General features: G+C 38.4%; 1 protein-coding gene across 1 annotated transcript; it reads left to right on the plus strand.

Moving 5' to 3' along the window:
- Positions 1–1,645: 1,645 nt before the first annotated feature.
- MXRA5 (matrix remodeling associated 5) lies at positions 1,646–18,174 on the plus strand. The gene is made up of 6 exons (XM_058045608.1): positions 1,646–1,854; positions 4,124–4,253; positions 4,591–4,981; positions 7,478–12,445; positions 13,074–13,974; positions 15,507–18,174. The coding sequence occupies exons 1-6, from the start codon at positions 1,661–1,663 to the stop codon at positions 17,416–17,418; spliced, it is 8,496 nt and encodes a 2,831-aa protein (XP_057901591.1). The 5' UTR covers positions 1,646–1,660; the 3' UTR covers positions 17,419–18,174.
- The last annotated feature ends 3,110 nt before the right edge of the window (positions 18,175–21,284 follow it).

A 21,284-nucleotide genomic window follows, 5' to 3' on the forward strand; every position in this document is an offset into this window, starting at 1 on the left:
CGGTGCGAGTGCCGCGGCAGATCCCGGGGGAGCCGGGCCGGCCGTGCCTCTCTCTGTCCGGCACGGGCAGGGCACGGTGAGTCCCGGCCGCCGGCCCTTCCCAGCCCCTCACGAGGCGCTGCATCCCCCTCTTCACCTCAGTGAGCATCTCCTGAAAGGGACAAAAGGAATCTGAATGAGTAGGAGTGTTTTGTAGAAGGATTTTCATTAAGGAGAATATAAGGGAAACAGCACCTGAAAATTCTTAAACAAATTACAAGCTATTTGTCTTGTAAAGAATGCTAAACATCCCATTAACTTGACCACAGATATTTGGGAAAACTCTTCATCCAACGAGCCTCTTCTTTGAACTGTAATAGTTTGCACATGGTAATCTTAAGGAAAAAATGTGCAATCTTGTTGCTTGCAGATCTGAGAAAATCTGAATTTTATACTACAAGCAAATAACTAATGGAACTAATGATACCTGGTACAAGTGAATTCTGTTATTTTCACAGTGTTGTACAAAAGCAGGAATATTAAATGTCTGTTACTAATAGCAGCCTGCGTTCCTGAATGACTTTAATTTTAAAAGCTTTCAAATTCTTCTGTTGATAGGAATAGGAATAGAAGTGTTTTAAACTCACTTGTCCAGAGTTGGGGTGCTTAATTGGTAATAAGACATGACATAAATGATTTGATTTTCAGAAATTACTAGTGCTCCAACTCAGTAACACCTGTGTTTTCTTTTCTGTGCTTCTTTAAATGACTCTCCATGGTTGTAGCCATTCAGACTTCGACACACAGTTCCAAAAATGTGAACTTGAGTATTGGTAGACATACTATAAACTTTTCCTCTGAGGTCTGTGCTTATGCTTTTAAACAAATTGTGTAGTTTTATCATTTCTGATTGGTCATAATACCTGTTTGGTTTAGATTGCAGCGTTAGAGTATATCCAACATCACAGAGCAACCCATGGCAAAGGATGACAGAGTCTAGATCTATGGCCAACCAATTCTTTCTTTCACTTTCTATCACAATCATTCCCCATATCCATTACGAATGAGAGTCTTTGAGCCACATTTTACCCTACCAAAAGTTAATAATGTAATAATGTGTCTAAATATTAGGCAGCTAGGTGATGTGAGTTTGCTAATTTGGGACCTAATGAACCTCAGTTGTACTATTTCTAGTCACCTGGTGAGGTACATAAGTGATATTATTCATCTTCAAGTGATTATGGCTTGGGTTTTTTTTTTTTTTGTTCATTGACTGTAGAGGGAGCCCTGGCGATTTGCTTGAGCTAGATATGTCCCTAAAAGTTTTTTAGTTTTTCTGTGAGATGAGTACTATTCTTGGTGTTCAGAATAAGCCTTATAAAACCTATTACCATAGGGAGATAGCATAACTTTTTTAGAATAGGTATTTAGTAGAAGTGAGTAATGGGTGGAAAATTGACACTGAAATAGAAGACGACATGGAATAAAGAAAATGGCTTTCCAACTGAACTTGGCCTTGGTTGTCTAAAGACTTTCTGGACAATGCAGGTAATCACAAGGTATAGAAAGGGTTTAAAATATGTAAAGAGTGCATAAAAGTTTTAAAAAATAGTAATTTCTTCTCTCTTTTCTTCCTGCCCCCCACCGACGCAGGAGTTGCCCGGCGAGGGGAGGCGCCAAGATGGGGCAGCGGGCGTTGGCCGGGGCGCTGTCCGCGGTGCTGCTGCTGCTGCTGGGGCTGGCGCTGCCGCGGGGCGCCCTGGGCTGCCCCCAGCCCTGCGCCTGCTACCTCCCCACCGAGGTGCACTGCACCTTCCGCTCCCTGGCAGCCGTGCCAGCACGGATCCCCAGACACGTGGAAAGGATCAACTTCGGGTTCGTACGGCAGCTCGGGGCAAACGGTTTTGTGCTCTCAGCGCGGGGGCCTGGGATGCTTTGTGCAGCTGGGGCAAACCAGGATCTCTGGGTGTACTTCTCAGATGGATGCTTACCCATCGGTGCTGAATTTCAAACGCTACAGCTGCTGGCATGGAGGAATTAGCTTAGCCTTTTTGTTTCAAACAAAAGTTACTATTATTTTCAAATAAATCTTTATATCGCGTTGTGAGGGTTTTTTTTGGCACATAGAACATTTAGACTTTTAGACTGTATAAAAAAGATATTTAATTAAATGTATTATGAGATTTCTACAGATTATGGAATTTTATACCTGATTTAAAAAAACCAAAAACACAGTAGGAGTAAAATTCTATGATGTAACCCAAGAGCATTTTGGAGAACAATGAGATACAGCATATCTTAAATGAATACAGTGGAAAGAGATTTGATGCATTGCCTTTGGAGTTGTGGTTTTGTTGCAGTTTTTTTTTAAGCCACTAAGCGCAGTATAAGCCTATTTTGGGAAGAGATTGCTCAGACTCCAACTCACTGTTCTCTGCCAGGATATTGCCAACTCACATCTGTCAGATTTTGAGACAAGAAGGCAGGGACTGTTGGTAGGCTTCATATCACAAAAGTACAATGTTGGGTCATTGTGTGACATGGAACAGGGCAAGAGTTGTAGTCCTCTTTTCTTGGTGTCAGGGCTGCCCCACTACCCATGATGAGTTCACCCTGACAACCTCATGGCCTGCAGCCTAAGCTGCAACTGAGCATGCAATGACTGGCAAGAGTGATCTATTGGTTAGAGTTTTTTTTTTCTTGCTTCTCTATAGTTAAAATTTTTATCCACCAACATTTTATCCACCTAAAGCCTAATTTTATTCTCAAAATGCTCTTGTGCTCATTAAAGAAATATGTACTCAGATCCCTCAATTGCTTTTGAAAACGGGATGTTGGCTTCTAAGTTACTAAGGCATTTGGGCTGTTTTTTTAGTAAAGTACATTATTTGATATACTATTAGCATAAAAAACATTTCCTCCCTTTTATTTCATCACTACAAATGACGTTTTCTGAGTTATGTCCTTTCCCAGGAAGAAACTGGGAACTGCCTGTTGTTACACTTTCACTTTGAAAGAGTACCTTTATCATATTACTGTTTTAAGTGCTATGCATTTAGAGAGTGAAGATTTTTTTTCTAACCGTTAATTATTCAGGAAATTTTTTTATTTAGACAAGTTAATATTTTTTTTTCGAAGGACTGATTTTGAAATAAGGAATTTTAATAAGATGTTTGCTATAAGCTTAGTGGATCTGCAGAAGGACTAAAAATATTAATACAGTATTATAAAATTTAGCAAATTAAGGATCTTTAGATAGATAACATAGTGAAGATCCAAAAGTATTTTCTCCATATTCAAAGTATGTTAATTTCATGCTGTGTCTTCTCTTGCTTTCTAGAAAATGCAAGAAATTGGAAAAAAATCTCTAAAATTCTATGCTTAGTTTTAAGACTTCGTGCGTAGATTAGATACTACATTTAATTTTCTGTATACATATGAAAAACACAAATGTAGAGCTAGGCCATCAAATGTAACTCTTCCAAACTGGTAAATAAAGCCTGATTTGCTTGTCCAAAGCAAAACTGATTAATTTTCAAAGAGTAGATTTTTCTGTATTCCTTATCTAAGAGGAGTTTCAAGGCTCAAATGATGGAATTGGAAGGTCAATTCCTAGATCTTCTGTATTTAGTTAATGTAGCCAATTATATGTTGTAGCAGTAAGTGAAGCAGGATGTGACTTACTGCTTCTTGTGCTGTTTGGGAGATAACCCATTTTTAATGTTTACTCTCCAAATCTCTATGTATTTATTTTTAAATGCTGCTTTGGCAGCACTGCAGCTTGTCTAGTTTGCCAGGCTCCATAGCATCATGGTTTGGCCACAGGCCATTAACTTATTTCCATTCTATAAACTGAGCTGCATGGAAAAATATACTGACAACTATTAGAACTTAAACGCCTATTTATTACTTTTACTCCTAATTTATGGTTAAAGTGTCACAAAGTCAGTTGAAAGAAATCGTAGTGTAAACATGAGCTAAGTGTGCTTGGGCCTTGTAAGAGTCTTTCAGTAACTTCTGGCCTTTTGACAATATGTTAAAGTCCCTCCAGTTTTTCCTGAAAGTTAGATTATACTAATTTTACATTTTCAGTCTGTGACAGTCGTATAAATTGTAACTGCATGTGTGACTTTTTTTTCCCCAGGTTCAACAGTATACAGTCTATATATGAAAACTCCTTTGCAGGACTTACAAAATTGGAATTGCTCATGATACATGGAAATGATATTCAGAATATTCCTAATGGTGCTTTGAAAGATCTTGTGTCTCTACAGGTAATGCTTATGTTTTCCTAAATTTCAAAACTAACTTCAATGAAAAATTGAAAATATAACTAAATGTTCTTTATAGTGCCTTTTAAGGATTAACATATCATTTTCTTCCAAAATACATTGGATATCTATTAACTATGCCTATGTCTAACTTGATAATGCCAACTAACACTCAGTTTTATTCTACCTCTGACCAACATATCATTTTTCAGTGGTGCAAAAGATTTGAATGTGGGAGGAAAAAAATTACTTGATTGCTATTCTATTTGGATTTAGACAATAAAAAGAATCTCTGGTTCTTTTTTTTTTAATTGATGTTTGTTTTGTTTTTTTTGTTTAGGTTTTCAAAATTAGTTACAATAAATTGAAAGCCATAACTGGCCAAACTCTTCAAGGACTTTCAGGCTTAATGAGACTGCACATGGACCACAACAGAATTGAGTTTATTCATCCAAATGCTTTTAATGGTTTAACCTCTCTAAGACTTGTCCACCTGGAAGGAAATTTGCTCCAGCAGCTTCACCCCAACACCTTTTCAACATTTATGGTCCTTGATTACTTCAAATTGTCAACAGTAAGACATCTCTACCTATCTGAAAATGCCCTTAGGACCTTGCCTGCAGGGATGTTTCAGGGCATGCCACTGCTGGAAAATCTTTACCTTCATGGAAATCCATGGGACTGCGACTGCAGTTTGAAGTGGCTCCTTGAATGGAATGAAGTTTCTGGAGGTAGGAGCATAGGCTACCAGTGTTTATTGAACTCCTAATGTTGATTTTTTTTGTCTTCCTGTTCTGTGTGTTGATGGTTTTGTTATTTCCTAAGTGTTATTACCTACATGATGTCTAAGTGCAGTATTAATTAATGTTACCGTTCAATAAATATGTGTGTTTAAAAAACACTGTAAAAAACAAGCGGTTTTCTTTCATTAGATAAAAATATGTATTTAACAGCAAAGAAATTAGCCATTACATTTGGGATGTTGGAAGTGGTAGTGAAGTTTATAACTGGAAAGGAAGTTTATAACTTTTTACTGCATTTTCTTGCACAGCAGTGTGCCTTTGGTAAGGGCTGCCAATTGTCCTCAGCCAACAAAGCTGCTGACTGTATCCTCTCATGGAAGGTGGTAACATTGGATTTGAACTTGTTTGTCCGAGGAAGGAAGGAAATCAGGTTACTAAATTCATGATTAAGCCCTCTAATTTTGAATCTATTAACATCAAGGCTGTAATATGCATTCTTCATGTCCATCTGTATTTCTGCATTGACCACAACTTCATTTTATGATGGAGCAAATAATATATTAAGTATTTTCGCGTGCTTACAATGTATTTATTTTCAACCATGTATTTTTTCATGAAATAGCTTGTCTATCATTGTTCAGTCTTAGAGATGAGAAAAGTATCCCAATGTCTAGGCTAGAATGCTTCTGATTGTGTTCAGAAGCAAAAAAGAGAGCTTTATAATGCTTATGTATCAGGAATACACTAAATGAGGAGGGATTTGAGTGTCAATTTTTAGTTTGGGTATCTCAGTGTAGCAGAAGAGCTGATGTCACACTAGAGCTTCTGCTAAATTTTTAAAAGGGAATTGGCATTTAATTGGAACTGAAGATGTCTCAAATAAGTGATGGAGTCCCAAGGTTTATGTAATTATTTTGGAGCACGTATAGTGAATGATGATGGGTCTTGTAATCTTAGAATACATAATTCATTGCAATTTTGCACTTGACTGTAGCACAGTGCTTTTTAGGAATGTGTAATGCTTGAATGAGTAATATAAGTCTTCCTGACTAAACAGATATTTGAGTCATCTGACTGAAATACTGTATTTCACTAGCTACATTTTAATATTGTAACATTCTGTTCTTGATTCAAATTGTGTGCGTATGTCTAATGGGTGTACTTAAGTTTTACTGTAAGTTATAATAACGATATATTAGCTGAACATTCCTTCCTTAGTGCACGGTTGGCTTGCTAGTACTTTTATTCAGTTAGGTTACCTCTGTATGCTAAAACAGTAGCGATTTTTGGAGGGAGGAATAATTTATCCATGCCATTTTTATGTATGACAGATTTTGTATCTGTATATGACTATAACATTAACTTCTTTGGGAATTCTGTCTAGAAAGAGTTATTAAATTTTGTGGGCCAGTTTTTCCTTATCTTTGAAATATCCGGTTTGAATCTGCAACTGACAAACTGCATATATATATATATATATATATATATATATATATATATATATATTTAATTTTTAACAAACACCTTTTCCAGAAAATTGATTTTTCAGATTAGCAAAGCACATACTTTCCATTAAAATAATGGTATTAAAATTTGACGTGTATTTCTCTTTCTCCTGACATTTTGCCTTATAACCCACTGGTATATTGTTCATTCTTTCAAAGATCCCTCATTCTTCAGGATGATACTTATTCCTAGAATAACTGTAATACATTTTATTTACTATATGGCTCCAAACTGAAAACCTAATGTACATTTGGCATTTGAGTGAACAGAACAATGTAATAAATATATGATTGTTACTTTGCAGACAACATTCTGCATTGACAGAAAAGAGGAGTCAAGACTGTAATTTCCTGGTCTAGCTCTCCTTCTCTGTTTTACCTTTTTTCTATTATTACAAAGTTTGCAGTTGTTTTAGAGGTCAGGGAAGAAGTGGCACTCTATTATTTTCCTGCTGATAAATAGCTTGTAAGTGCAAGAACTAGTCAGTCTGTTTTGGTAGCTACAGTAAAGAGAAAAGCATTGGCAATTTTGTGTACTGCCAATGCTGTTCATCAATAGAGAAATAATAAAAAGCTTCCTGGATTATTTAATGAGGAAGTCCAGCATTTCTCTGGTAAATGCTCTCTTTTTGAAAGCTGAAAGGCCCCACGCCTCTTCATATTAGATCCACAAGTTAGGCTGTCACTACAAATGCAAACTTTTTGACACAGAGAGTAGTTTGTTGCTGATTTAAATGTTGCCCTGCACACTTTGCATAGAAACCAAAGAAATCATGGTCAGATTGAGAACTGGGTGCCCATTCAGCTGTAAAACAAAGAGGTGCCATTCTATAAGTCTTGCCTTATAATTATAATGCAATCCTCAAATCCTCATGAAGTTTATTTCATATTTCAGAAAGTTGTCTAACTAGAACAGTTTTTCAGCTTATTTATGTCTTGTTTTCCTTTTTATTTTCTTTCTTCCTTTTTTTTTTTCCAGGTGTTTTAAAATGCAAAAAGGACAAAGCCTATGAAGGCGGACAGCTGTGTGCTAAGTGTAGCAGCCCAAAACAACTGCAGAAAGAAGATATTCAAAATTTGGAAGATATTTCCTGTAGGAAGCCTGTAATTCAGTCCTCACTGAGGCAAAATAGCAGCACTCAAAATGAGGAAGATGGTGACAGTTACGAACTCCCTCTGGAAGAACTTCAGTCCTCGCCATGGAACATTACTCTAAATATGACTGATGAGCATGGCAATATAGTCCACCTGAACTGTGAAATCAAAAAACCAACAGGCTCTACCAAAATTCAGTGGAATCAAATCCAGACTCAGGAGATAGATATAAATGCCACAATTGCACTGGATTTTCAATGTCCAATGAATCGAGAAAACTATGAAAAACTATGGAAGCTTATAGCTTACTACAGTGAAGTACCTGTTAAGTTAGAGAGGGAACTTATGCTCAGAAAAGAGCCTAAAATAATCTATCAGTACAGGCAAGGTTCAGATTATGATGCTCTTTACTACACAGGTGTAAAAGCCCAAATACTTGCTGAGCCTTCTTGGGTGATGCAGCCTCTTATAAATATCCAATTGAACAGGCGTCAGAGTACAGGGAAAAAAGTGGTGCTATCTTTTTTTACTGTGTTTTCTCAGACAATTCATACCAAAACCACCAGGCAGCAGAGAAACTGGGTAATGATAGAGCAAAATCAGAGCACAAGGACAGCACAGAGTGTGGTGGAAGGGTCTGAGTGTCAGCTGAGCTGCAGTGTGAAAGCTTCTGAGAGCCCCTCCATTCAGTGGCTTTTTCCAGATGGAACTAAACTGCAGGCACCTTTTAATGACAAAGAGAGTAGGTTTTCCATTCCCAATAGTGGCCAACTAATAATCAAAGCAGTCAGTTACACTGATGGAGGTGTGTACCACTGCATTGCCCAAGTGAGAGATGATGTGGACATAATGCCTTACAGACTTGTTGTGCAGCCTGCAGCTATTCAGGTAGCTGATTCAGATGTAGTGAGAGTCGAAAAAAATGTTGGAGATCCAATAGCTTTGCCATGCAATGCAATTGCCATCCCAGACCCACAGCTGAGCTGGATTCTTCCAAACAGTCAGGTACTCAATGATTTATCAAACTCCTCAAAAGGCTATATGCTGCCCAATGGTACTTTGCTTATTCCAAGGAGCCATGTCACTGATAGTGGCCATTACAGATGTGTGGCTGTCAATCAGCAGGGATCAGATCAGATTGTTGTAAGGGTCACAGTAAATAAAATGGTGTCTGACAGGTCATTTAAACGAATCAAACTAAAGAAGCGCCCAGGCTCAAAAGGTTTGTCAAAAACAAGAGGGCGGGTCATAGATGATGAAGAGGGATCAGGGGCAGGAGGGATGGAGGAGTTCCCACGAAGAAAGAACCGCCTAAAAGACTGGGAAATACCTTTTAAACAAAAAAGTGACCGAGTGCCAGAAGCTCAAATTAAAAAGGGGAAGAAGGGCAGAAGGAAAATGAAAATCTGGAAAAGTACTGATGGAACCCAAGACAGCAATGTTGCAGAAGGCCGGAGAGTATTTGAATCGCGAAGGAGAATTAATGTAGCAAGCAAACAGATTAATCCACAGCATTGGGCTGATATTTTGGCAAAGGTCCGTGGGAAGAATCTTCCTAGAACGACAGCTACAACCATCTCTGCAACAACTTCACTGCCATCAGTCATGCAGGAGTCTACTCCTGCCCCTTATCCTTTAGCCAGCCCTCCATCTTCAGAGACAGAAGCTGATGGGGTGGATTCCTCTGCTGATGCATCACCTGTGGGTGAAGATGAACAATTGTCAGTCACTGCTTCACAGAACACGGAAGTGTTTTCAGTCCAGCCTGTATTAATAAGGTCAGAAACTGAACCATTCTCCAACCACAGGGCTTTAGAAATACCTGCAAGTATGGACACTGTAGGAATTGCTTTGTCAGGTCCATATTTGACTCCTGTCTCTCCAACTCCACAACCACAAGGGGAGCAGCATCTTGATGTCAGGACAGATGATTCAATTGCTCTTACTGAAGAACCTCTAGCCAAAAAAATTGTGACAAACTTTCCTAATGTACAGAACAGTTTATTCACAGTGGAAAATGTAGATAAAACTGTATCTTCTATATCTGAAGAAAATTCTGCTTTTGCTGAGCTACCACTTGATGTTACTCTCCTTGCTGAGTCTCAGACTGTGGATCCTCATAGCACCTTGGAGGAAAGCTTGAAGTTAAATGAAGGGGGCCCAATTAGTGTTGACACTGTAACTTCAGCACCTTCTCAGTTTGTTGAGATCATCCCAACAGATTCTGTCGGCACTACTACTGCTCCTTCATCTACTTTTCCATTTGTTAGAGAAAAGAGCAATGATGCAAGATACCAGCGCAAAAAAATATCCACAAGTCGTACAAAAATGGCAGACTTAAGTAACAGTTTTGTAGCTGTCACCCCTGTTAGGGTTCAGAGTGAAGAAGAACCTGAAACCCAGAGGAATACAGTTACTCAAGAAAGCATATCCAGCAGTTATGCAGACAATTCTCAGACAGAGGAACATAGAAACTTGGCTATTCCAAAACAAAATCCCATATTCATTTTGCATAGTGCTAATGCTCCTCATAAAACAGCAGAGTTAGAAACAGCTTCTTCCATGATTAGATTGACCACTGTGGCCACAACAACAACTCCATATAGAAAGACCATGCCTTCACTTATTACTCAGCATGGTAGAAAAAGGCCTTATGGGAGAAGGAGAAGGCCAAACAGAATCCGACAAAGACCAAAGCCTTTGCCCCGTCCTGTTTTAACCACAGAGGCAATGCCTGTAATTCCAAGGACACCTGAAATTGAAGCTGTTACCAAAACTTCTGCTGCAACTCTTAAAAGTCCTGATCTTAAAAACACCAAAATACAGGCTAGGAAAGAGGAACGTATGGAATCCACTCCTTCCTTAATTCCTGATTTGGGTGTCACAGAGAAAATTACAAAAATCAGAGATGTTATCACAACTTTCTCTTTTGGGCCTACTGCTTCTCTACCTGGAGCCAAACATGTGCCACATCCTACTAACCCTGAAACCTTGGAACTTCCAGTGACTGAGCCCATCACAGTTTTATCATATGCTGTACATGATGCGCTTCCCACGAAAGAATCAAGTGTATCTCTGAAACCAGAGCAAAGTGAAGTGCCAGCATACCACTCATTAGGCAATGTCTCTGCGGAGAAGGACATGAAAGCAGATTCTAAAACTGTGGATCATACGGCAGAACAATCAAGGACCACAACTTCTCCTGCATATAGAAATACTCAATACTCAATACTATCAACAAAACTAAAATCTCAAGAAGAGCCTAAACTATTTGACTTAGAAGTTGTGGTTAATGAAACAACTGCTGGAACATTCCAGGTGGCATATCCCACTATGAGTGATTTAAGTATTCCTGTTGGCACAGTCGAAGTTTATAAACACCTCTCAGTTTCAAAAGAGCCATGGAAGCCCACAGTATCTGTAGAAACAGCAGCAAAATCTGAGCCACCTCAGCAGTATGAGATAATTACTTTATCCTCCTCTTTCAGCACTGCAGAAACTCAGACTTTTCCAGTTAGAGAGACAAAGAAATCTGTTACTTCCCAGGCTGGGACAGTGCCATCTTCCTTGGACAGAAAGGAATCTATGTTACATGTGTTTTATCATTCACAGACGACTGAAAAGCCTCCTACTACATCCACTGCTTTTATTAGGCTTACAAAACTTGTCACTCTTCCCCCTTCCATTTCAAGCACTTCCCATCCTTCTTTTCATTATACAGCCAAGGATAGTAATGCCTTTAATCAAGAAAGGTTCCCAGAAGCAAAACAAGTTGGAGCAGGTGGTGACAAAATACCGATGACCTCAAAACAGAATGTTCACCCTACTCCTTCCTCTAACCAGAACAGGATTAGCATACAGTCCAAAGAGCAGCAATTAAATGAGTTGTATAGTAGCAAGTCAAACAACAGTTTGCTGCTAAATCCAAGTCTTCCCCATCCACCTGCCGGAATGATACCAAGCATAAACCAAAGACTACCTGTTGTGCCTCCAAAGCACATTCCAGTAAGAGGCACAATGAAGCTTCCTGTAACACAGGGCCCTCTTAGCTATTTTATAACACATCAACCTCTTCACTACACAAACAAACCAGAGATAACAGCCTATGCAGCACATACCATCCAGGACAGGAAAACTGCTTCCCAGAGAGAATCAACTGCCCCAACACAAGCCTCTCCATTTCACAAAACAAATCCATTAACTGAAAGCAAGTTCAGTAATCAGGGTCAGAACAGATACAATTTTAATTCAAGATTTTTTGGAAATAACCATGTTCCAGATAACAGAGGCACAGCTGGGAGACTTCCAAGTCAAGGGATCCCCTATTACCCCAGTTCCAGAATACCATTCCTTTTCAACAGAACAAGGATATTCCCTAACTTAAATATGCATCCTAAACCAGATGTTCCGAGTCAACCAGTGCCAAAAGACACAAACGAGAAGAAGGTTGCTCAGGTCTTACCTACTGGGATTACAGTGCAGAAAGCTACAGCTATTCCAGTGCCTCCAATGCCACATGCCACAACGACTGCATCACCACGGGTGATTTTAAAGATCACCCCTCCAGCCTTTCAGCGCACAAAACCACAAATAAGCACTACAGTTCATCCTTTTAAAAATGTCTATTATCATCATCAAAAATTTCCATCTGTTCCTTACATGGGAGGCATTATGCCACGCAATTCGACTGTAATTCAGTCTTCCACTAATTTTAGAGTACACGGAGAAAGACCTAAAATTATCGCAAAAGCATCTCAAACCATATCCATCCTTGCTGAAATGGATGCTTTTATCCCTTGTGATGCAGTTGGGGAACCCAAGCCTTTTATTACTTGGACAAAAGTCTCTACAGGTAAGACAGATAAAAAATTTCTTCTGCATGGTCTGTAGGGGTATTGCACAGAAGTGCAACATGATCATAGGAATATTTCAAAATACTGAAAAATGCTTCCTGTCACTTATAATTACTGCAGAGAAAATGATTAATTGCAACTAATCATTACAAATAATAATGGATTTGCAGTGTTTCTTGTAGTAAAAGAAAACCTCTACCATTTAATGAGTTCGTTTTTGAAGAATAGTTTTTGGCTGTGAAAAGCAGCCAACTGCTTATTCATAGCAGTTAGAATTTATTACAGCAAAACTTTTGAGTATTAACATTGCTACTTTAAATATTGATGTGTGTATCATCTCCATATGCAAAAGGAACAGAAAAGTTACATAAAGATTTAAGAGGGATCCTAAAACAAGGCCTTCAAAAATTTCCTTGTTGTCCATGTTTGCAAGATAGTGGTTAGTTCTGCCATAGAAACTAAGACTAATTTGTGCTATGGATAGAGTCAGAAGATGTCATGTAGGCCCTCCAAAGTTGTAATTGGTGTTGAGTAAACCTTAAATCTCACTTAAGACTTCTGTATTGCAATAATGTACATTTTAAACCCTTTGACTTTATCTTTCTTTTCTTCCTCTCACTTTCACAGGAGCTCTAATGACAGCCAACAGCAAGTCACAGAGGTTTGAAGTCTGGAAAAATGGTACTCTCTTTATCCGAAATGCTCAGCTTCAGGATCGTGGACAGTATTTATGCACAGCTCAGAACATGCATGGCGAAGATAAAATGATGGTTATGCTCACAATTGTAGCCCACCAGCCCAAAATTTTATTTTCCCGCTATCGAGATGTCACGGTGTACTTTGGAGATACCATAGCAATGGAGTGTCAGGCTAGCGGGACTCCAAGCCCATTAATTTCATGGATTTTCCCGGACAGGAAGATTTTGCAGGCAGTCACAACCACAGAAAGCAGAATAATGCTTCATGAAAACCGAACTTTGTCTATCAAGCAAGCAACTTTTTCAGACCGAGGAGTTTACAAATGTGTAGCAAGCAATGCTGCAGGAGCTGACAGCATTGCAGTGAGGCTGCACATTGCAGCCTTACCCCCCATCATCCAGCAGGAAAAGCAAGAGAACATTTCCCTGCCCCTTGGTAGCAGTATTAACATCCACTGCACTGCCAAAGCAGCACCCGCTCCCAGCATCCGCTGGGTCGTCTTCGATGGCACCCAAATCCGACCTTCTCAGTTTGTCAATGGGAATTTATTTGTTTTTCCTAATGGGACTCTCTACATTCGCAACGTGTCCCCCAAGGACAGTGGGACCTACGAGTGCATTGCTGCCAACATGGTGGGAGCTGCCAGGAGAACAGTACAACTCCATGTGAAGAAGCACGCATCTAATGCTAGGATCACTGGGAGCTCTCCTCAGAGAACAGATGTAACATACGGTGGCATCCTGCATTTGGACTGTAGTGCTTCTGGTGACCCTTGGCCTCGGATATTATGGAGGTTGCCTTCCAAAAGGATGATTGATTCCCTTCACAGGTAAGGGAATCAACTATTTGAGGTGTTGCAGGTAAATTGCAGTTTGGATGAACTTAGAGAAAAGCCCACTCAGAGGTTTTGTTCCTGACTTCTGCAGGTTTTGAATGATCCTCTCAATCCTTAAGGAGGAATTTCAAATTATATCAAAAAATATAAGTCATATTTTAGCATAATTTTCTAGAAAGAAGTATTACTCTTGAAAAGTTAGCTTCAAGTTTTTAGGATAAGCTGCCACTGTTTGTCTTTTACAGCAACTTGTAAATGTAGCAAAAAGTCACGATATACAGGTTGTGTACTGCTTGTTCCAATGTGCTTAGTCTGAATACTATTGCACAGGTGCCTGCTTTTTTCCTGGAGAAAAGGGATTGTTGAATTTTATCTCTTAGGCAAATCATTACACACAGTAAATACAGGACAAATAAATCAACTTATAATTACTTAAACCAACACAATAATTTAAACGTCGTGTATAAACAAATGTTACTGCAAAATAAGGTCTGTGCAAACCTGGTTGAGTATAAATGCCTAAAACAATATGTTCTCCAATGTTTGCAATATCAAGTAAAATATCACTTCTACAATAACTGCCCTAACACTTGGTTGAAAGCAAATTTCTGTGCTATAAATTATTTGTAACTCACCTTAGAGCACTATAAAGAGATGATAAATGCATTGTAATTAAAATGCATAATTGGGAACAACTTTCTTCACAGCTGAACATAGTCATAATTTTTTTTATATTGACAAAAATATATTTAGGTAACCTGTATATTACAAAATATATAGCACAAAATCCAGACTGCATTTTATGCCTCATAGTGCTAACAAAAAAACACTGTGTTTCTTTTTAATTTTCCCTCATGATCTTTACGTGAGCTGCTTTTCAAATACTAGAGATCTACTTCGAGAAGATAACTGGCTACTGAGGTAGTTGGTTTTGACCACAATTCACCAATTCCATAGCAAAGTGGAAAGGAATAATAGCTTTTTTTAGCATACTGGAATTTTTTTTCCTTGAAAAAACAAAAGCTTACCAACATTTGGCTTCTTTGTGACTTTTCTAAAAGTTTAATATTTATACTCAATACCAGAAGGAGTTCCTCATCTTTATTTGTTTTCAGCTGAAGATGGAAGTACTGGACTCCACTGTGGTCCATATAGACTCCTGTGGATTATATAATTCAGAGGTCTCATATTTCAATGTTATAGAATAATGTACAAGTAGTCAGAAGAGTGAAAACCACCATAATTTGTTATTTAGTGGTCAAAAACAGCATTAAAGTCATTAAACACAAGAAAATTACTTGGTTGCAAGTGAGTAGACTTCTTTTTTTCCATTTGCTTTTTGGTGGTGAATATCCTAGAAATTTCTGACCACCTAATTATTTACCAGTAGCCATTTTCCTCTCCTATTCTTTTTTTTTTCTTTTGATACTGTTGAGTTGTTATTCTCCCACAGATTTCTCTCAGTAGTTTATACCCAAAATGTGATTTTGTAGCTCATGTTAGGTTCTTTTTTTCTTTCCTTACAGCACTTTGGAAACTAGAATCAAAGTATTCAGCAATGGGACTTTGGTTGTTCATTCAGTTACAGACAAAGATGCAGGAGACTACTTGTGTGTGGCCCGCAATAAGATAGGGGATGACTACGTGCTCCTCAAAGTGAATGTGATGATGAAACCAGCAAAAATAGAACATAAGAATGAGAATAACCACAAAGTCAAGTATGGAGGGGACCTGAAAGTTGATTGTGTAGCCACAGGTCTGCCAAACCCAGAGATCTCCTGGGGTCTTCCAGATGGCAGCATGATCAATACTTTCATGCAGTCGGATGACAGCGGCAGCCGGACGAAGCGATACGTGGTCTTTGATAATGGAACCCTGTATTTCAATGATGTTGGACTGAGAGAGGAGGGAGACTACACCTGCTATGCTGAAAACCAGATTGGGAAGGATGAAATGAAAGTGCGGGTCAAAGTGGTGGCAGAGCCTGCAACCATCAGGAACAAAACATACATCACTATTAACGTCCCTTATGGTGATGTTGTCACAGTGGCATGTGAAGCCAAAGGAGAACCCACTCCCAAGGTGACCTGGCTTTCCCCTACCAACAGGCCTATTCCTGCCCTGTCTGACAAGTACCAGATATACAGAGATGGCACCCTCCTCATCCAAAAGGCCCAAAGGTCTGACAGTGGTAACTACACGTGTGTAGCACGGAACAGTGCTGGAGAAGATCGGAAGATGGTCTGGATCCATGTTGACGTTCAGCCTCCCAGAATCAACGGTCATCTCAGTGCGATAACATCTGTGCGGGAGACAGCCACCAGAGACAGCCGGAAACTTATTGACTGCAAAGCTGAGGGCATCCCTGCTCCTCGTGTCCTGTGGGCTTTTCCAGAAGGAGTAATCTTACCAGCTCCCTACTATGGGAACAGGATCACTGTGCATCGCAATGGAACGTTGGACATCAGAGGGGTGAGACAGACGGACGCCGTGCAGCTTGTGTGCATCGGGCGCAACGAAGGTGGGGAAGCAAGACTGCTGGTGCAGCTCCTCATCACAGACCATTTGGAGAAGCCCTCCTTCAGGGACCCTGTCAGTGAAAGGATCACTGCCATTGCTGGGCACAGCATCAATCTGAACTGCTCAGTCCAGGGGAACCCCAAACCCAGCACGAGCTGGATCCTTCCCAATGGCTCTGAAGTGCTGAGTGGCAGTCGCCTGCACAGATTTTACCATAAGAGGGATGGGATCTTACACATCAGCAGCTTATCTGCTGGGGATGCTGGCACCTACCGCTGTACAGCCAGAAACCCGGGAGGGTATGTGGAACGAGTAGTCTTCCTGAAGGTGGGACTCAGGCCAGAAATCAGCAACCAGTACAACAACCTGGTGAGCATCATCAATGGAGAAACTCTGCAGCTTCACTGCATCACCCAGGCAAACCAGCGGGCGCAGATCTCTTGGACACTGCCCAATGGTATGGTTATGGATGCCCCCCAGGCTGTGGGTCGCTTTTCCCTGATGGAGAATGGCTCACTTACAGTGCATGAGGCTTCTGTATTTGACAGGGGCACCTACCTGTGCAAAGTGTCAACAGAGTATGGCACTTCTGTTATGACTGTGCCTGTCATTGTCATTGCCTATCCTCCTCGGATCACCAGTGAGCCAGCACCTGTCATCTATGCCAGACCTGGAAATTCAGTTAAACTGAACTGCATGGCCATTGGGATTCCTAAAGCAGAAATAACATGGGAGCTTCCAGATAAATCACATCTGACAACAGGAGCTCAATCCCGCCTGTATGGAAACAAATTCCTCCATCCTCAGGGGTCATTAGTCATCCAGCAGTCCACTCAAAGGGATGCAGGCTTCTATAAATGCACTGCTAAAAATATACTAGGCAGTGATTCTAAAACAACCTACATACACATATTCTAACATTAAAACAAGTGCCTTTGACTGGATACTCGTGTTCAAGTCACTGCCAAACGAGTGCAATGAGGAGAGTACTGCTTGCAACAATGGCTAACAAGAGAAGAAAAAGGAATTAATCTGCATTTCTTTTGTACTCAGTATGGTAGTAAGTCTGGAACTGAGAAGACTAACATGTTGTAAAAGGTGTTAAAATTGTTAAGACAGTGTAATGTTTTTCATGCTGTCCAATAGCATCTGAGACCTAAAGTACTCTATTGTCAATAGTCCAAAGCTATTTCTTGTTCTAACAAGCACCTTAATAGTACCAAAGAAGTATTAACTGTTCATAAGTGAGCTGCAGTGATAGAAGTACTTTAGTAAAACATAATTTTCTTTATACCCTGCAGCGCCTTTTCATAATCTAGGCTTATAGAATATGATTATTAACCTTTCTGTTCATGCTTCTATCAGCTCTTCAAAATCAAAGACTAAATTAGCAAATAAGAGTGATCTATTTTAATAAAAATACATGCAGAGATTAGCTGCCTTAACATATGAACATACATTTGCCAGCTACTAAGGATGCTATGGTCAATTAATTCATTATCTATTTTATATATATTTTTTAATCTGACTATGAGACTAGAAAGAGTAACAATGAAATTGGTCTCATTTTATAAATTATTGGTCTTTACAAGACTCTGATACATTACAGTGTTTTATAATATTAAGGTCAATATACTGTACATTTTATAATAAAAAAATAAAATATTTTCCAAAGAATGTATTCATTGGTTTTCTTTTTTTTTCTTTTCCTTTTTTTTTTTGTTCAGAAAATAAGGAACTCCAAGAAGTGGGAGTATGGAGTTAGGTCAAAAACCCTGAAGTAATGTACTATTATATGTACTTGTATTTGACCCAATTTCTATTTGATAAATTTATAGATATTTTAGGGAAGACAAATTAGTGTAATTGTTTGTCTTTATAAAATTTATTTATTAATAGAAATTTATTAATATTTCAGCATATATTTGCATGGTAATACTTTTTCTGCAGTCAAGGATTGTTTACTGGATAATATGCATAATTTTCTGAAGATTTATCTCTTGTGCTTTAGAAATATTTGCTAGAAGGTGCTGAATATGCCCATGTTTCAACAAAGTATAACAATCAGAATTTTGGAAATGTTAACTTACCTTTAAACGTGTGGCTTCTCTCAGATATTCCTGAATTCTTAAAGTTCTGCTTGCTCATAAAACTTATGGTCATATTTTAGAATATGGTTAGAATAAAAGCCTTATTTTTATTTTCTCTGTTGATCAAAACATGTCAGTAATGTAAAGTGTTTTGCTAATATTTACATTTTGCAAAAGCTGAAATCAAAGACTTCCTACCCCACAAGTTTATCCAGTTTAGAAAATAGTAAGCTGTTGCAAAATGTATACTTATCATAATGGCAAACAGAACTGAGCTACTTAAAGTAAAAGGTATTTTATTAGAACAAGAATATAGAATTAAATGAGATGGGCATTGCTGAAGATACAAGGGGTACAATTTTGTATTATAGAATATTTTATAAAACTTATTTTTAAAAAATTCAGCGCAGGTTAAAAATCTGTGGTTTGTACACAGCTTTATTAAAGTTGTGGATATGTTGCCTAAGTAAATAGCACTTAATTATGTCTTAGTTTCTTTTTTATGGTTTAAACCCTTGGGCCTTAAATCACCACGCAGTGCTCAAGGGGAAGCATGTCCCTTAATACCTGGCAGGGATGTAGCTGCTTGTGAGAGCAGTTAATGAAGAAAGAAGAGAAGCATTTAAGATTTTTAATTAGGCTGCCCATGTGGTACTTTCTAATCTGGCTATTTCCTTGAACATATCAGACACATCTTTAGATCCTTTACTTTTAACTTTATAGTAGTTTTCCAATTTGGAAAACGGTCATACAGTATTTAATAATAATAATACATCTTGTAAAAGAGTCTGAAGTCAGCATTTGGCATTGTAGTAGGAGTCAAGCACTTTTAATCATGTGTCCAGCCTTCACTTAACAGTTATGGGAATTTAGAGATATTCTTGGGTGCTGAATTACTTCTGCATATTTCTATTAAGTAGATTTCTTTTTATGTTAAGAGAAGAAAACAGATTCCAAACCCAAATTCAAACATTTGATCTTTCAGGATCAAACAAAGCATCAGATCATGTTTTATTCCTCACTTCAGAATTTTCACAGCTGCCAATGGAAGTTTTGGAGGCTAAGATATGAAAGATTTGGCTCTAGACATTTTCTTAAGTCAAAACTTGCGTGCTTGCAAAATTCCTTCAAAAGGGGATTTAACATTTTTTTAATGCGTTATAATTTCCATTATTTTTGCCTTTACCCCTTTTATGAAAATATGCTCCCAATAAGAGATCTATAGCATACCATTTTCTTCAAAAATAAATGGAACCACAACTTGAAAATATAAAATGAATGCTTTTTACACTCAAGCAGTGTTGGGCCATATGTTGTGTCTGTCATATCTTTCTGTGCTGATATGCCTGTTGTCCAGGATATCTATCCTGGACTCAAGATAGATATACTTCTCCTTTTTGTAAAAATAAAGAGATTCACAGGAAAACTAAGTCTGTTCTAGGATTTCCATCCTTGGGCCTGAATCTATGTGTCACTCTATGTGCTGAATCATCCATCAAATGAGGGCAGCTGTAAGACACTGAATTTAAATCAAAATTTATTCCTTTATTTTCAGGTAATTATCTGCAAGTTGTGTTAAATAAATCAATGACAAATTCACATTACTTCAAGGATGCAACACTTCATTAATTTTTTTTTCGTCAAAAGTCTTCATTCAATCAGGACCCATGAATTCAAAGGCAATGTAATTCATTCTTTTCTGATTTGGGGAATGCTGGGAAAGTAGGTTTCTAAGTTTTTACTTGATCAATCAAAGCAGGTTCTGGATAGTTTCCATGGAAAGGAAAAACATTCCTTGCCTTTGCTTTGTAAATGGAGAAGAAAGATTTGTTTGTCTTCTATTTGGAGAAGCAGAATAAGAAGGTGACTTATTACAACTGTGCAGATTGAAAATTAGTGTGGTTGTAGATATATTTCTTTGCAATAGCCTTCACAAAAGGAGACTTACTGTGACCATATCCAGAACACAACTAGCAACTGGTAACAGAAATGGATGTAGGAATATAGACCAGAAAAGCAATAAACAGGGAAGTAAACAGGGTATTCATGTCTAGATCTGACAAAATTCCTGAAATGCTGTTGAGTTCACTTGCATGTTTTAGTGATTATCCTCAAAAACTAATGAAGTTCAATTGTGGTACAAGAAGACTGGAAAAAAAATACCAAAGCTGTAGTTGAGAAAGCATGAATCAGTAAAACTCTGGTATTAAGAGAGGTACTTTGTTTAGCTCATTATTAAACAATCAGTTTAAGAGCATCTGTAGAATAACAGAGTGATAGGAAGCAGCTGCTCTGTTTCTGTAACAAATCAAATAACAACCATCTAGTTACCCTCTCACACAAATAGTTAGTCCAGAGTATGGGAAGAGAGGGTTGATACAGTATATCTTACATTAGCAGTTTGGTTTTTTGGTTGTCCTCATGTCCAAACTAAAGAAATGCAATTTATCTTCTGTAAAGTGGGAAGTTGGAAGTTACAGAGAAGTCATGAGTAACTGCTTCTCAGTTAGGAGAACATGTCAGCTGAATCCAGCTTAGGTTCTGGTGACTTCCCACATTCATTAATGGCTATCAGGTATACAGAAGACATTTCAAAAATATGTAAATATTATTAAATTGAAAAATATTAAAGTACATTTACAACATCCCAAGTTGCTGTTCTGAGGGATCTTTCTAGATGGGTGAAATTATTGG

The sequence above is a fragment of the Melospiza georgiana genome, chromosome 2 (assembly GCF_028018845.1).
Source record: "Melospiza georgiana isolate bMelGeo1 chromosome 2, bMelGeo1.pri, whole genome shotgun sequence".
Classification (NCBI taxonomy): Eukaryota; Metazoa; Chordata; class Aves; order Passeriformes; family Passerellidae; genus Melospiza; species Melospiza georgiana.

Excerpts from the sequence above, each read along its gene's own strand:
- MXRA5 (XM_058045608.1), top strand. The coding sequence starts at position 1,661 with ATGGGGCAGCGGGCGTTGGCCGGGGCGCTGTCCGCGGTGCTGCTGCTG. Across the intron at positions 12,446-13,073 it reads TTGGACAAAAGTCTCTACAG|GAGCTCTAATGACAGCCAAC; the intron begins GTAAGACAGATA and ends TCACTTTCACAG. Across the intron at positions 13,975-15,506 it reads ATGATTGATTCCCTTCACAG|CACTTTGGAAACTAGAATCA; the intron begins GTAAGGGAATCA and ends CTTTCCTTACAG.